The sequence below is a fragment of the Malaclemys terrapin genome, chromosome 4 (assembly GCF_027887155.1).
Source record: "Malaclemys terrapin pileata isolate rMalTer1 chromosome 4, rMalTer1.hap1, whole genome shotgun sequence".
NCBI lineage: Eukaryota > Metazoa > Chordata > Testudines > Emydidae > Malaclemys > Malaclemys terrapin.
In genome coordinates, this window is record NC_071508.1 from 107,307,580 (window position 1) to 107,324,650 (window position 17,071).

At 48.0% G+C, this 17,071-nt stretch overlaps 1 protein-coding gene and 1 long non-coding RNA gene across 2 annotated transcripts in view; both read right to left on the bottom strand.

Annotated features, from left to right (window-relative positions):
- Nucleotides 1-3,280, bottom strand: part of LOC128837152 (uncharacterized) — a 29,185-nt gene extending 25,905 nt beyond the window's left edge. The window contains exon 1 of the long non-coding RNA XR_008444904.1: nucleotides 3,246-3,280. This is a non-coding gene — a long non-coding RNA (uncharacterized LOC128837152). The remainder of the gene's footprint in view (nucleotides 1-3,245) is intronic.
- Nucleotides 3,281-12,663: 9,383 nt separating this feature from the next.
- On the bottom strand, nucleotides 12,664-17,002 carry NFKBIA (NFKB inhibitor alpha). The gene is made up of 6 exons (XM_054026744.1): nucleotides 16,659-17,002; nucleotides 16,035-16,143; nucleotides 15,273-15,483; nucleotides 14,612-14,700; nucleotides 14,228-14,488; nucleotides 12,664-13,390 (listed from the first exon to the last, which is right to left on the bottom strand). The coding sequence occupies exons 1-6, from the start codon at nucleotides 16,904-16,906 to the stop codon at nucleotides 13,343-13,345; spliced, it is 966 nt and encodes a 321-aa protein (XP_053882719.1). The 5' UTR covers nucleotides 16,907-17,002; the 3' UTR covers nucleotides 12,664-13,342.
- Between the last annotated feature and the right edge of the window lie 69 nt (nucleotides 17,003-17,071).

A 17,071-nucleotide genomic window follows, 5' to 3' on the forward strand; every position in this document is an offset into this window, starting at 1 on the left:
GCAAAGCTCCAATAGATCTAGGCTTCATAAGTCTCAGTGAAGCTGCTATTACTAGTCTGATATGAATATTAGACCAAATCCAAAAACCAAATATGACTATCAGCCTTGACGTATATTTGAATGAACACCCATTGGCCAGGAAGAATTGGAATGAAACCAGCCATTGCTTTCACATACTGTATATCCCTGCACAGCCATCAGATGATTCTGACTTCCAGTCCCTACCAATTGGAGATATATTCAGACCTTGGCAGTGAAAGGTTCAGGATCCCTTTATCAGGAACACTGAAAAACTGCAGGGAATATTGCCATTTTCCAGTACAGTACCTCACATACTGTATAACTGAACAACACAGCTTCTTGAGTAAAACTCATCAGCTCTTTGAGGCAGGGTCTGTATCTCGCTTTATGTTGGGGGCAGCAGGTGCAAATAAGTAATAATAATAAAGCATGACTGCAGAAGCCTTCTGCCGGGGATGGGGTCAGGGTGCTGGAGGCTTACCCTGCTGCCCTGCAGCTTCTGTTGGGGACAGGTTTGGGGAGCCCTGGAGCTTCCCTTGCCGCTGCTGGGGAGCGGGATTGGAGCATGAGGGCTTTCCCCGCCCCACCCTCCTGCCCGGTAGCCGGGGCTCCGGGCTCCACTGCTGGGCGGTGGACTTTTTCTGGGGGCTCCCCACAGTTGGCTGGGGTCCCTGGGCATGGGCCCCGTCGGCCCAGTGGGTAATCTGCCACTGCCAGAGGGTGTGGCCTGCTAGGGCTCAAGGCTTCAGAGCCACAGCGGGATGGTAGGGATAGGGCCTTCAACCTTGTGGGAGGTGCCTGCCCTGTCTTGGGGCTTCAGCCCTGCTCCTGTTGAGGCCCCGAGCCCCAGCAGGTGTGCTCTGCAGCGCTGAAGCCCTGAGACCCCTCCCCTTCTGCTGATCAGAAGCCAGAGGTGACGGGTGGAGCCCATACTCCCTCCCACACCCCAATCCCCTGCCTCAGCCCAGAGCCTCCTCCCATACTCTGAACCCCTCAGCTCCAACCCCCAGCCTGGAGCCCCCTCTTACACCCCAAACTCCTCATCCCTGGCCCCATCCCAGACCCCACATCCCCAGCTGGATCCCTTCCCCTTCCTGCATCCCAGCCCACTGCCTCAGCCTGGAGCCCCCTCCTGCATTCTGAACACCTCATTTCTGGCCCGACCCTGGAGCCCTCACCCCCTCCCACACCCCAAACTCCTGAATCTGCCAGGTGAAAATGAGCCAGTGAGTGAGGGTGGGGAGAGGGAGCAACAGGGGGCGGGGGATGGAGTAAGCAGGGGTGGGGTCCCAGAGAAGGGGCGGGACATGGGAGGGGACTCAGAGAAGGGGCAGAGCAGGGGTGTTCGGTTTTGTGCAAGTAGAAATTTGGCAACCTTACTGCTGGAGTCAGCAAGCTGGGAGCTGTGGCTGTGGTGAGAGGAAGCCTCAAACAGCTGGGAGCTGCAGGGATAGCTGCTGCCACTTCCCGCTGAGCTAAAGCTTTTGCGCCTCCCTGCAGGTCTGCTATTTGCTGCTGCCTCTCCACTGGAGTAACACCTGGGAGCTGCAGGGAGGGGCTGCTGAGAATAAAAGAGGGGGCATGCCTGGGAGATGTGTGACTCAGGCTATTGGGGAAGGCAAATCTTTAAATTGTCCCCCACCCCCCCTTCTCAGCAGGCACCAGTTGTCTCTGGCAGAAGCCACTAGCCCCGCCTGAGCTCCTCTCACCCTCCCAGTCTGGTAAGCAGAGAATGGGGGAGGGGGGGTTTCACCAGCTGCACTGTAACTGTAAAATAGCCGCACGCAGCTTCCGAGCTGTAGTTTGGCCACCCCTGCTCTAGAACATGGTAGTTAAGGCAAGATGTTATGGGCTCCAGTGGTTGCTTCCACCCCAAGCCAATTCTCTTCCTTTGGTTTTGCCTCAATAAGCTGTACATAATGGATAACTCTGAAACCTCATTTGCAGATGTGCTGTGAAGGTGGCTGCATGTTCATGTAGCATTTTAGCTCTACACATCCATTCTTAGTGCCACATTTAGCAGAATCAGCCAGTAATACAATGAGTAGTCAGCAAAATGGGAGCCCCATCTGGATTCTGTGTGTCCCCCCCCCCCCCCCCCCGAAGCCTATGGGAGGGTTCTTGTCAAAGCTTCAGGGCTGATCTCTTAACAGCACACCACGCCCACTAGGAATTTTATCAGGAAATTCCCACTAGTGATATCAGTGGGTCAGCTGCACTGGTAGGAGCCCTGGGTCACACCAGCCTCTGGTGGCTCCTGGCTTGTACCAACATGTCAATTACATCTGCTGTTTAGTGTAGACTGTATGCAGAATCTTATGGCAGTACCTAAACAAAGAAGTCATGTGCCTGTTAGCTAGAGATGTAATGAATGGACCATGTTGCAATTGCTGCTGGGCTGTCTACACTGGGAAATAAAATGGAAAAATCCCAATCATGGCTGAGTGGGGAAAACCCCAACCTCCTTCCAGTAGAGACAGCTTGACTGGAAAGTCCTGTTTGGAAAATGTGGGGAAGGAAACAGTCCTGGGAAAATGTGAGTGGTGGTAGGGCCAGGGGAAGGGAGACAAACCAAGGCAAAGCCAGAACAGGGGCTTTTCCGTTCAGCCTGGAGTGGGTGGTTTGTTTCTTATACTGCTCTTTCTTGATAAATGTGTCAGCACTTAAATGGGCCCATCTAAGCTCTGATGTGAATGTAGAGAGGGGAGTAGGCGAGAATTCACACAAGTCAGTGTTGTAAGAGAGATTAGCTGGGGACTGTTTCCTGAATATCTGGGTTAAGCCGACAATAGGGTATCAGTTCACACCTTGAATGCCTTTTGAGCTGAAGGAGATGATGGGGGCTTTCCTGCCTCATTCTCTCTCCCTGCATCCTACACAACCCCTGCCAGGGCTGATTTTTAGCCTGGGCTCACACTTACAAAGTGTTTTTTTTCCTTGCCTGGATCAGATTTCACTCAGAGAGGATACTCCTCCTGCTCTCTCCCCACCACTGGGACCCTCTACAACAGTGTTCCTCCTTCCCACTGTTTTTCACACCAGAAAGGGCCAAACATGTAATGTGAATTAATACACAATTGAAGTGTCTTCAGAAGTATTGTTTTGTTTAAATACAACACCTAGCATGATGGGGCCCTGGTCCCTGACTGGGGCTCTAGGCACGACCACAATACAAAGCAATAAAAAATATTAATTAATAGAGAGCACAGAAAATATTTGCTCACCACTCAGCCTCCAAAATCAGTGTCCTTGCCCATTCATTGCTGATTCCCTTGAGGCATCTAGCCTCTGATGCTGATCTCACTTACATAAGTACAGGAAGTGGGTGGCATCCCTTTAAATAGACTGTGAGCTCTCTACGCTCCAGAAGCCATCAACCCTGCAAAGCATCAGTGTATATGTGTCGGGAGGCATTGCATGTTGTGTATACAGTAGATTCTGCTTTCTAGCAGCCGCTTGGTGGACAGCAAAAAGTTACCAATAAGTGGAAAGCAGGTTTGCTGGCCTACAGTCAGGGATGGAAGTGCCAGATCATGCCAATCCTGGGCCCCAGGATAGACTTCAGGCCGGGCAGCAATGGGGAGGGGGATATGCTACTTGTGCGGAGCTGCACAGTACTTCTCCCTGCAATTTCCAGGCTGTGTCCTGCCCTGGAACCAGAGGCCTGGGCTCAAATCATCCCAGTGCCCTCTGCCAATGGAAAGCCCCAGCCAGAGGTGAGTTTACGGGGCTGCAGCCAGGGAAGGAAGGACTTTGATGTGTCGAGTCCAGCACTACTCCCCCCACCCCCACCCTATGGCAGGGCCGGATGTAGCCCAGAGAGCTCAAGGAGATGTATTGTGCAGTCCCAGAGCTTCCTTCCCTGGCTGCAGCCTGAGAAGGAAGTACTGGGGTCTGCGGAGCACCAGCTTCAGGTTGATTTAGGGGGGTTGCAGCCAGCAAAGGAGGCACTGGGATGTGCCGAGCACTGGCCACAGACAAGTTTGGGGCTACAGTCAGGGAAGGCACGTCCCAGCACTTCCTTCCCTGGCTGCAGCCCCACAAACCTGCTTGCAGGCACAGCTGCGGCTTTTACAAATAGCCGGCATGCCTGTTGCCCACATCTGGAGGAATTAACATTACACTAAGTTTGACAGTATTGGCTCCAGACAAAATGCTTCTATTAACTGAGAGTTGTTGTTATCTAGGTTGCTATTCAGTGGTGTCTACTGTAGATAGTAAACAGTTATTTGGACCACAGTGTGTTTTTGTGGTTCTTTGATATTCCATTTGTTGCGTAAAGAGTGAAAATCCCAACAGCGAGTAGCTCCATTGAAGTCAACAGGCCTGATTATTATTATCATCAGCATTTAAGTAGTGCCTAGAGGCCCCAGCTAAGGTAGGTCTGCATCATGCTAGGCCCTGTATGACACATAGGGAATGTCTACACTTGGAGCTGGGGGTGTGATTCCCAGCTCCAGGAGACATACTCACGTTAGTTCCTAGTCAGCTAGCATGCTAAAAATGAAGTGTAGCCACAGCAGCGTGAGTGGCAGGATGGGCTAGCTGCCCAAGGTAGCCATCAGGGGCAGAGCCAAGAATTGAACTGTGATGCCAATTCACAGCCCTAGCCACAGTAGATTTGCCTCCAATTTTGCACATCTGTAACCGCTTTGAATTAAGTGGTGTGACTCCTGATTTACTTTGGTGCAAGTGAAAGGAAACCCCTTTAGAACCAGAGTGGTACAAAACTGGCTCTGGCCTCCAGTCTCCCTCATGAAACCCTTGTGCATTGTTGGTTTTCCTTATACCACAGTGAAGGTATTCAGCTGTCGTAGTATAAATACCTGGGCAGGTTATAGGCAGGGAGAGAAGGAGTTGAAGATGATCCCAGTGTTGAGAGTAGGAGAGACAAGGCGGCTGACACAGGGAATTGAGTTCACGGAGAGAGGAGCCGGCATAGGAGGAAATAGGAAGTTCAGTATTAGCTGCATTAGGTTTAAGGAAATAATGGAATATTCAGGAGTAGATATCCGAGAAACAGGCAGAGTTGCAAGATTAGGCAGCATGGGAGAAGCTTTTTGGCAAAGAGGTAGCTTTATGAATCACATTGTGAGTGAGCTCACTCAGAGTCTCCAATGGATCAGAGAATACAGAGCAGGGACCCTAAGAATTGGGAAGGATGCAGTCCTCAATGACTTTAGTGAAGACAATTTCAGTGGTGTGAAGGGAGCAGAAGCCAGTTGGAGGGGATCTAGGAGAAAGTTGGCAAAGTATAAAGTCTTGGCACCAAGAAGCAGACCAGTATGATCAAGAAGACGAAAGATGACGGGGTGGTGAAAGATGTCAGCTAGAGAGGAAAGTGGGGATGAGGGAAGGTCTCTCTAAGGACAAAAAAATGTAACACATTCATGAAGGTGGAGGCTTAAAAGTCTGAATGAGAATGAGTGAGGAAATGAAGGAAGGAGACAAGAAGATCGGGGTCCAAATTAAGGAGGAATATGAGGTGCATTGAAGCAAAGCAACTTCAGAGTCAGTAACTGACTGACATAGTCAAAGGAGGATGGGGAGGGGACCAAAGTGCCAGATGCAATTAATTCTGTCTTTAAAAAAATTGGTGAGCACCTGAGAGGAGAGAGAGGAGCTGATGAAGTGCATGGGAAGGTTTCAATAGTGTGTCCAAAGAGAAGCAATGGCAGGGGCTAAAGGGAAAGGGAGGGGTGACAAGGGAGGAGGAGAAGCAGAATTATTCTGCCAAAACAGAACAGATGATGTACTTAAGGATCTAATAGCAAGCCCTTTTCCTGGAGTCCTGTAAGTAGGACATAAAAAGCTTAGCATGAAACTGACAGTCAGAAATGAAACATTGCACAGATCTTAATGCTACCCAGAGTCCATAATCTTGCATAACATGATAATGCAAACGCTAATCGTTAGCCCATGGGACAGCTTTTTGGCTCTGTGTAGGGTTGTGATTTTCTTATGTCTGTTTTCAGGAAATGTGATGAGGCGGCCACAGGGGAAAGGGACAAAGGTGGTGATAACAAAGACCTAAAAAGCCACAGCCATGATTTTCTGCTCAGAAACCCTGTTCTTTGTGTCTCAGTAAGAGCACAGCATGTACCATAATAACAGTTCTGAATACAAGGGTTGCCATACTGGAGACATCCCCTGTTCACTCAGTCTGGCTCTCCAAACTGAGGGCCAGATTTTGGCTACTCCTGCATAGGTGTGTAAGGGAGGCGAGAGTGTGGGGGGAGTCCTTCCTGCCACCTTGCACACCTGCATGGAAGGCAGCCAGAATGTTGATGCCACCTCAAAGCACAGGAGTCAAGGGCATACTCTATCTTTAACTTTTGCCATCCTCAAAAGTCACCCCGTTATATAGCTGAACTGCAGCCGATTATGAGTTTCTTCTTTTCTTGATAGACTGATCAAATTATGTTATCAGACACCATTCTAAAGAACTGCCCCGAATTTCAGTGCATTAACAGCAGGTACATGACAGCTGCAAACAAATGACATGCCAGACACCTATCGTAGGACATGTCTACACTTGAAATTTGTTGTGGGTTTCATGTATCAGCATCAAGTGATCCACAACAATTGTTTCATAAGCAGTGTGTCCAATCCACATTGTTATCCAGGGATTAAGGCACTTTTGCTTTGTATCATTGTGGCCACACAGCACTGTGATGTTCTGAAAGAAATGCTCAGCATTCTGGTTGAACATCCCAGGGTGCATTGCTCCACTGCCGTGTTGTATGCATTTGGGGATTTTTCATGCTGTGCATTGTGGAATACCTACCAGAAAGCGATGGAATTCTGGAACTTGGGGCCAAACTAAATAATTCCTTTGAGTCCTCTTCTTTCATCCCATCAGTTTTTTATGAGGCCCCCAGCCCCATTTTCAAAGTGCTGCCAGGCAGCATGGAGGAAAAAATGGGAAGTGCTGCAATCCTCCTGGTGATGAATATAAGCAGCCTGCTGCAAGCATATCTAAATTAATGCAATGACTTCAGAACCAGGGAAATTAGGGTGCCTGAGAAGGAAGAGGAGGCTGAAATCGAGCAGATGCTTCTCCTAGATCTTTTCCTAGAGCAGCTTTACTTGATGGACCGCACATGGGCAGCGCATGGCCCTGGCATTTGGGGAGACTGGCCTGAGCACCAGAAGCTCACCTGGACCATGGCCCACCCCCTGCTCTGTCCCAAGGCCCCACGCCCACTCAGCCTCCTCCCCTGAGGCCCTGCCCACACTCCACCCCCACTCTGCCCCAGGCCCTGCTCATGCTTGGCTCCCTCACCCATCGCTCGCTGAGTTGTTCCACACACCCCTGACACCCCCACCACTTGCCGAGTTCCTCCCTTTCTTCACCCCTTCTCCCAAAGGCCCCCCCACCCGTCACTTGCTGAGTCTCTCCACATCTCCTCCTCTGAGGCCCCCACTGCCCACAATGTCCTTCCTCTCCTCCACCCCTAAGACCCCACGCCTGCCAAATTGCTCCAGCCCCCTTCCCCGACACCCCCACTGCTGGCTGCTTGCCGTATCTCTCCTCTCCTCCAGCCCGTCCCTCAAGACCCCTGCCACTCACCGTGTCCCTCCTCTCCTTCACCCTCCCGCCTCCCCCAGAACTCCCACCCACCGCATCTCCACCCTCCCCGAGACCCCTACTGCCTGCCACTCACTGAGTCCCTCCTCTCCTCCACAGCAAGCGACGGGTGGTGGCATCTTGAGGGAAGAGGGGAGGAGCAGGGACAGGAAGAGGTGGAGCATGGGTGAGACAAAGCAGGAAGGGGCCTCGGGGCGGAGTGCAGGTCAGGGCCACCATGGTCCAGGCTTCCACACTCTCAAAGGCGACAGGTCAGCGGCTGCACTGCAGGGGAGACTTAGCCTCCCCTGGCCTATTATAGCTGTCATCTATGAGACCACAGCTTTTGGGCTTAGCCAACTAGCCCTGACTGGTGGGACAGGAGAAAGCCACTTTCCTAGAAATCGTTGCAGCTGCAGTGGTGGAAGACCTTCGTGAGACCTTCCCTCCATGTGGAGAAACATGTGGCCATCACCATCCAGAAGCTCACCTCCCTGATTGCTACCAGTCAGTAGCTAACCAGTTTAGTGTTGGAGCTGTCAGAGCTGTTGTCATGGAGGTGTGCACTACTGGCAAAGTAGCCATAAGTCTGGACAATGCACAGGAAGTAATTAATGGGTTTGCATGGTTGGGGTTCCTGAATTGTACTGGAGCCATTGATGGGACCTATGAGCCTCTTCTTTGCTCCCTTCCACCCCCTCCCCAGCAGGCCTTGGAGCTCACCCACAGAAAGGAGTAATTGATTCATTGTGCTGTAAAGCCTGGCTGATCACCAAGGAAGATTCACCAGTATTAACATGAGGTAATCTGGAAAGGCCCATGATGCCAGTTCCCTTTGGAAACTCTGGACAATGACAAACAGTACTTTGGCTCCAATAGTCATTATGGACATGGATGGTGTTGCCATTTCTCCTGTCATTCTGGGTGACCCAGCTTACCCCTCCACTCCTGCGGCTTATGAAGCCTTTTACTGGACACTTGGGCAGAAGAATGGAGCTGTTTATCTATACCTTGAGTAGTTCCAGAATGACGGTGAAATATGCAATTGGAAGATTGAAAGGTAGATGGAGAAGGCTGAGGCTGGAGGCTGTTGAGAGCTATCTGCCTCTTATGATAATTGCTTGCTCTGTTTCTCACATTTGTGAGAGCAAGGGAGACAGCCAGGCTGAAGGGTAGGAGACGGAGGTGAGCAGACTTGCTGAACATTTTGAACAGCTAGAGAGGACACGTCCACAAAATGCTGCAACTACTTAGGAGTATAGAGTCAGGGCTGCACTGTGCTCCTTCTTTGAGTCTAGAGGCCATTTGTGAACTTCCACATATTTTCACGTAAGGCTGTAATCATGATGACTGCACATATCTTCATATGTATTAGTGGAAGGATTTTAACACACTTAATGGGTGGCTTTTAGTATAGTGCATGTGTGGATTTTATGACAGTGAAGCTGGGCATTTCAATGAATTATGCAGGACTCAAACCATGAATATAAAGACCTTTTCAATGGTTTCTTAATAAATAACAATGAACACACCCAGTTCAATGTTTTGAACAGTAAAATGTTCTTGAACATGCATAATACTGTGCAAAGCTAAAAGCCATTTAAAGTTAAACCAGTTGTGTGCAGACAAGTTTGGGCTTTCAAGGTCAGGAGAGGTGTTTGCCTCGCCATTATCCTCAGCTGCTGCATTTGTGTCATCATCTTCCCCAGTTGTCTAGAACCCCTGGGCCTGTGGTAGAGGAGTGTGGCTGTGGTTGTTGTGGCAACTTGGGAAAAGGGCTAACAGGTGCCAGATGGCCTGTGGTGTTCGGGGAAGATGGCTAGCTAGAGTGTGCAGCAGAGGCAGGTTACTCGTTGCCTGTGAACTGGTGCAAGCTGTCCTTACTTTGGAGGCTGTTACCCTGAACTGTGTCCCCCAAATAGAGAAGGATTCTGATTTAAAAAAGGCAATGGGCAAACCAGGAAGAGATGCCATGCTACTGTTTGCCCAAGTGGTGCCCCTAGGGCTGGTGCAGATGATGGTGGGTCAACCGGGCAGAAGAGAGAGCAGTAAGCATCAAGGCGGAGTGGAACATTGGTACATTCTCTGGCATGGCCACCATTTTGAGCAACTGGTGATGGGGTTGGTAGACCAGGAGGCAGAGAGAGGGTAGACCAACCCTACCACCAGGTTTGTCCTGGGTTTCCACATCTGTGTCTGCCCTGGAGTCAGATGAGAATCTGGATTTCAGGATCAGTCAGTGAGTTCACACAATTTAGTGGTTGAGTGGCGGGATCTCCAGCAAACACAGTAGCTGGAGACCATGCATGTTCCTTCATCTGTCCTGTTGTCCTTAAAATTCTTATAGCCCAGACAGAGCTCCTTTGCCTTATTGCAGCACTGGCTTGGGTCCCATTTGTGTGCCCTGTCCTGCACTTGTAGTGATACCTGCTTAGAGACTTGTGCTAAGTGACTGCCATTCAGGTGGGCCTGTATATTCGCCTCTCAGTAGCGGGCAGTGAAGTCCAGGATCTCAGCATGGGTCTATGCAGAAGTATGATGCATGACCTATCAATAATCAAGAGGATGTAACACAGTATGTGAACTCCCTGTGAGCTGGAGTCATAAAAGATAGCACCTGCTGTGTACAGCAGTCAGGGTGCTCCTGGAATAGCATACGGTGCACAGGTACAGGGCACTCCAACAAAACAATGTGAGTATACCAGGAAAGGACTTGGCAGATACACAACAGTTATTTTGGGATTGGGATGCATCCACACTGACTTTGTTACAGGTAAACTCATCCCAAATCTCAGCAAACCCACTCCCAAAGTGAGTTTAAGAACGTGTGTTAAAATGGCAGATGATTTGCAGCAAAAATAATTAGTTTTTTTTATACAAGTCACTTTAATGCAAAATAATTCAGGTTAGCCCAGAACAAATTTCAAGTGCAGACAAGTCCCTACAAAAAGACATATACACGCCTCATCTCAGTTAGTGAATATGTTTATTTAATGTGATTTCTCACATTAAATTAAGTGCTTTTGATGATGCTTTGGAGAAATAAGAAATTAACAAATGCTTTTTTAACTTGGCAGTGATTTGTTTAGTAGCATAACTTCCTTATACGGTGAAGTAATTTCATTTATTATAAGGAAATACTATCTCATTGATAGGTAAATTATATTTGTTCACATGTTCAACTCTGCAGCACGGCATACATCATTACTTCCTGAATAGCATGGTTCCACTGTAATTTTTCTGATTTGTCCTTTTAAGTTCTTTTCATTTGCCCTTGTAATAATTATACTTTGCAATTATGTTGTATCTATGTAGTTTTTTTTATACCATGCCCATCACTGGTCTCTGAGCACACGGGGCTCCACTACTGGCCCCACACCTGCCCCCAGCCTCGGCCCCCTTATCCCTGTCCATGGCCCCCCTTCCTGGAGACATGGCCCTGCTCCTGGCCTCAGCTGTTGGGAGTGGGGGGAGGGGCATGAGGTAAAAAGTTGGGGATAGTTTTGCTGGCTTTCAGCACTCCCACTATAAAAAGCATTCCAGTGCCACTGTGCTGCAGGCTGTTTATGAGCAGTCCAGACTGGAAGCTACAGCAGCAAAGTAGCGTAAAAGGCAGGTGGACCCAGCTACTCACTAGTCTGGATTGTACCTTGGGTGTGTCTGTCAGTTTTTCAGCCTTTCCTCAAAAAGGAAGATCACACAGGCTTGATGCTCAATAATGACCTTTTCTGCCAACAGGAAGTTTCAAAGCATGCACCTTGGACAAGTTAGGGAAAAAAGGGTGGCAGAGAAAAAACACTGACTCAGGATGACAATTTCCCATGTAATCATTTCCACACTGACCTTTGGATCCAATGCAAATCAGCAAGAGCCTAGCCCTTTGAGCCATTCTGCTCCATGAAAAGCAGCCACTGGACCAGGGACATGTCTTAAAACAGTTCTTGTTCCATAAGCCCACCAAGAAGAGAATGGAGGTGCAGGTCCCCTCTTAAAGTTAATGGTCCAGATTCGCTAATACAATCCAGCTCCTTTGTGCTTCTCAGGTGGTGCAAAGTGGCTGGATTCTGGCTGTAAACGGCCAGCAGAGAATTTCCCAGGTAAGAGGGGAATGCCTTGCTGGCATAAAGGGAGCAGAGCAGGCTCTTGCTGGGAAGGAGTGGGCATGTTGGAAGTGGGGAGGGACCCCTATATCAGTGACTTAAGTTAAAGCAGGCTACCATCCTCTGAGCCAAGAGGTGATCATCTGCAGAGGAGAATTTGGCTAGATGACTTTTGTCTCTGCAGATGCTGAAGAGAACAGTCTGATGAACTCTCGAAGTGGATGAGACCCACTTATTCCTCTTTCCCTCTATGAACTGAGAAGAACCAAAACCTGCTGTTGATCATGGCTTAGGGAGGCATTCTTAGCTGGCCTACAATGAGTGCAATTAACTTTGGCCTGGTGGACTTGGGAACAATGCAGGTCAGACCGCTAGGGACTTCATACGTGAAGGGGGACTGGAGAAAATGATGTATTAGGGCAGTGGCTCTCAAACTTTTGTACTGGTGACCCCTTTCTCATAGCAAGCCTCTGAGTGCGACCCCCTGCTTATAAATTAAAAACACTTTTTATATATTTAACACCATAACTGCTGGAAGCAAAGCGGTGTTTGGGATGGAGGTTGACAGCTTGTGACCCCCCCAATGTAATAACCTTGTGACCCCATGAGGGGTCATGACCCCCAGTTTGAGAACTCCTGTTTTAGGGCTACACTCTACACACCTGCTGACAATTCAAGTAGGGGATTTGGTGTTGGCTCTAGAGCAGATGACTCTCTTCTTGTGGGAGAGGAAAAATATTTACTATCAGCTTTGTAAGGCAGGGAGAGGAACTGAAGATGGTAGAAATGTGGTTCCCAGAAAGAAAGTTAACTCAAGGCTCTTGTCCAGCAGAGATTCACTGCATTAATAACTGTGGTGTTGGGGTCTGAATAAACTTTTTTCCTCATCGCTGCAGATGAGAGATAGATGGGTCAGTGGGCTAGCTCTCCTCTAAAAGCCAGGAATGTGAATCAGTCCAATGACAAACCAAGGACTTGACATTTTTTAATAAATATACATCTCAGGTATCAAAATAATTATAAACAAAATATACAATATATACATGATATACAACTGCTAAAAGTTTAGCCATCATGCCACATCCATAGGGAAATACTGTTTCCAATGCAGAGTTAACATTATTGCTACCTTTCCCATAAAAGCCAAGAGGTCATTCTTTTGTTTCAATTCCTCTCTCTGCATTACAGTACAAAGAGCAGCTGAGGTCAGTCATTAGGAGCGATTACAATCAGCCCAACAGAAATCTATGCAATTTCTTCCAGCAAATGGGTTACTTATGTGAACCTGTCCAGCCATATAGGGGGAAGCAACTCCACAGAAAAACTCACTAGTCATCTCTTAGATACATTCTTGTACCCAAAATGAATATTCAGGTGGATCCAGTAGTCTGTCCTCATACTGTTCAGACATTTTGACGACCAGTTAATCCCTAACTGGCACAAATAAACATAGATTTCTACTGCTGTTACACATCCAACTCCCATTAGTAAAAGTATGGGTCAGAATGTGAAACCTGCTGTTATAATGATGTAGTCCATGGTGTGCAGTGTAGTATTTCAATATTTTTTTCACATTTTATCTTTTTTTAAAGAAAATACGTCAGCTTCCTATACATATATAGAGTCATGTCCTTTAAGAGAAACCTCTTCTTCAAAATGCCAGCTGTCGTCCTCCAATAACACAGTCATCATACATTATCTAGAAGGAAAAAAATATATATATATCGGTTAATGCAGAGTTCTACAAGTAGCACTCAAGTTCACCTTGGAGAATCTCAGGCCAAATTCTGCTTGCCTTGACTTCAACAACACTGCTCAAGAGTTAAGGCAAGCAGGATTTGAAATGAATTCTTTAGAAGTATTCAATAATAAATGATAATATAGATTTAAGAGGAAAATTTAAAAGTCGTGGAGAAATATATATTTGAGAAGGAAACAAACCAAAACTTTGTCACAAATGCGGTAGATACACTAGCTATCTCCAACAGACTATGGAGAGAGGCACATATTGTGACATTAGTTTTAGCAACCTTCTTTCCCCTCTATTTGTATATGCTGTTTGTGTGCTTTTATATTTGCATTTCTAATGCTCATTCAATAAAATCCTGATTAAAAAAAAAAAAAAAAAAAAAAGAGTGCTAGATTTCATGTTCCTTAAATGAACAAATTTCTCTTTGAAATCATTGGGGTTGGGAGAGGATTTGCTTGATTAACTCCTGCAAAAAACTGGCCCCAAGAGGAAAGGTTGTCTAATTTACACTTGGATTTTTAAGTAAATGTTATAGAGTAGCTCTGGGTATCCAATGCTTAGGTCTTGTACTATATTCCCAATGCCTGCTATTTAAATTTTTTAGTTTACTTTAAGTTTGTAGGTGAATTATATGTAATACAGTTAATAGGCCATCAAAGCATCAGGAAAAAACACAACGTAAGAGTTGTGTGCATGTTTCCCCGACAACTTTAATGGGAGCCATGTAGAGGCACATAAGGGTAAAATTTAGTTCTTCCTTATAAAAGGGTGAAAATAACTACTTACTTCATCCTCTGTGAATTCTGATTCTGATTCACAGCTCTCCTCATCCTCACTTTCTGGTAGCATTTGTAGGTCAGCCGTGGTTAAGTATTTCAGCTGTTCCTGTATGCTGAAGCTGTCTCTTCCCCAAGTGAGCTGGTATGGAGAATAGCCCTGGTAGGTCACTTTGTTCACATCAGCCCCATGTTTTACCAGAAGCGACACCAGTTCTGAATTCTGCAGGTCTACAGCTAAGTGGAGGGCAGTTCTGCCATTACAAGGCTCCTGGTTAGTAAAAATAAAACAGGTAATTTAATGTTAGGATAGTTAGGCTTGGCACTACCAAAACTGTACATTCCTACTCCAGCACTATCATGTTTGGATAAACAAAGACCTTCAAATACACACCTGAGCATTGACATCTGCTCCCAAGGACAGCAAATATTCTACTATAGCCAGATACCCGTGAATAGATGCCAAATGGAGACACGTGTGTCCTGTAAAACAAGAACGTAGGTAAAAATTAAGTACTTCTACTTTAATGCATTAATCAGTCACTTTAGTCTAAACACTCTAAGACACTATCATCATATCTTCGGTTTGAAATACAATCACCATTATCCAAACTGAACATAAATTGTCCTATCCAAACTTTATATTGTGCATTGATGATCATATAAATTAAAAGGCATCTTTATTTCTTAGATGCTATGGTTTTTTTTTTCCACCCACGGTTAGACTGGAACTTGTTTTAACAAAAAAGAAACAACAGAAAAATGTCTACAATTAAAAAAAACACCAAATAAATAGCTAAACAGTCCTATCTAAAAACCAGAGAATAAAGTTGAAGAGTGTGAGAGCCAGAAGAAAGCACTGGCAGTTAGGAGGGCTGGAACTTATTCCCAGCTCCAGCATTGACTGCAGTGTGATTTCAAGGAAGTCACTTTACTGCTAGGCCTCAGCCTCCCCATCTGTAAAATGGGAATCATAATGCTTATCCACCTTTATAAAGCTCTCTGAGATCTATGTCACAGAAGCACTAGATGCTGAGAATTTTATTTATGCATACCATTGTAGTTGGCAGACTGTAGGATTGAATGTAGGTGGTGCTGTTGGCAGTACTGAGTGAGGACGCTGACAGCTCTGACAGAGCCCTGCTCACAGGCAATATGAAGTGGTGTATTTCCTCGGAAGTCTCTGATCTCTGGATCACATCCGGCCTTGAGAAGAATCTCAGCAATTTCAGCCTGATCTGTGATTACTGCCAGGTGAAGTGGAGTCTATTATAAAGAAAAACAAAACTATTGTAAAGTACATTACAAACAGGAAATACGTTAGAGACAGCATCTGAGCACACAGCCCTTCAACCACTTGGTGATTCTAGATTCTTAAAAATAACGTAAGAGTGTGCTTAATATTTTGTGCTCACCAGGAACACTGTATTCAAGAATCAACAGAGTTCCCTTTTAGCTTGGGAGTGACTGATTTAAGGCTCTCTTGATAACAGAGGGAGATACAAATAAAAGGTATCTTTCGTATGGCAAACAATGGATGAGTGGAACACACTATAGTATATTTTAAAACAATGGTGCTTTAAAATGCCATTGTCAAGGAGGAGAATATTGGCTGTACACAAACACAAGTTTGTCCTGGGCAATCTTGTGGGGTTTTTTTTTTTTGGGGGGGGGGGGGGGGAGAAGGGGGCAGGGGAAGAGGTGTCATATGTGAGTTGATTAAATATCTGTCATTTGTAAAATTTGTTTTAGAAAGTCACCAAGGGGGTCGGGGCCGTCTGGCTTGTTTGGGCTGGAGTGCAGATGGTTTAAAGTACCTGGTTTAGGTTATTCTGAAAGTTCAGGAAGGCAGGATTGGCAGTTGCCTGGCGAATGACTTCCACGCTCCAGGCCTTTTCTTCGTGAATAATTGCCAAGTGGAGAAATCTACACAAGGGAACAGAAAAAAACCACCCCTCAAAGTCGGTCCTAGAACAATGAGCGGTGGGGGGGGGGTGTCACATCAGGCCAGGGTCCCAGCAGCCAGCCCCGGGCAATGCCCCAGCAGTCACGTGCACAGGCAGCAGGCGGCTTTCGCAAGCCCGGGGTTTTCAGAGGCCGCTGCCTGGTGTTTTCCGCGGGGTTGTTATGAGCTGAGTGTTCCTGGCAGCGGGCCAGGGACTTTCCACGGCACCTTCCCCCTCCGCCCAGCCGGGCGCCAGCGCCGGCCCCGCCCCGCGCCGCCAGCACACTCTGTACTTCCCCCTCCCGGCCGGGCTGGCGGGCGGCCAGCCCCGGACACCGAACTCTGCGGCCGACAGCCCCGCGCGCCCGCCTGGCTGCACACGGCGGCGAGGGTCTCAGCGCAGCCCCCTCCCCCGCCGGCCACAGCGCCGTATGTTCCCCTCGTAACGCCCCGGGCCCGGGCCCCTCCGTACAACCGGCGCAGGACACACACTTACGTGTCTCCGTCTTCAGTCACTTGCTGTTGCCAAGGCTCGGCCGGCTGGTGCGGCGCCCCCCGCTCCTCCTGGGGCTGGAGCCTGATGTCCGTCAGCTCCTTCACCAGCAGCTCGTACTCCTCCTCCTTCATGGAGTCCAGCCCGCTGTCGTGCCGGTCGTCCTGCAGCAAGCCGAGCTGCCGCTCCTTCTTCAGCGGCTCCATCGCTAAGTCCCGCCGGCCCGCCGGGCTGCAGCTGGGCTGGAACATGGCTCGGCCTCCGCTAGCACAGGCGCTAGATCCCCTTCGGCTCCTTCGCAAGCGACCCAAGTCCAGGCTCAGCGGCGGCGGCAGGCGAGCACAGTGTGAGAGCGGCGGCGGGCGGCGGCGCTGGATATACGCCCTCTGCTGAGGGGATTTCTGTAAGGGGCGGAG

What these genes read in the sequence shown, in the direction of transcription:
- NFKBIA (XM_054026744.1), bottom strand. Translation starts at nt 16,906, where the DNA reads ATGTTCCAGCCCAGCTGCAGCCCGGCGGGCCGGCGGGACTTAGCGATG. An exon ending in TTCAGAATAACCTAAACCAG is followed by an intron (nt 15,484 to 16,034) that starts GTACTTTAAACC and finishes TCTTTATAATAG; the next exon opens with ACTCCACTTCACCTGGCAGT. An exon ending in CAGAATTCACAGAGGATGAA is followed by an intron (nt 13,391 to 14,227) that starts GTAAGTAGTTAT and finishes TTTTCCTTCTAG; the next exon opens with ATAATGTATGATGACTGTGT.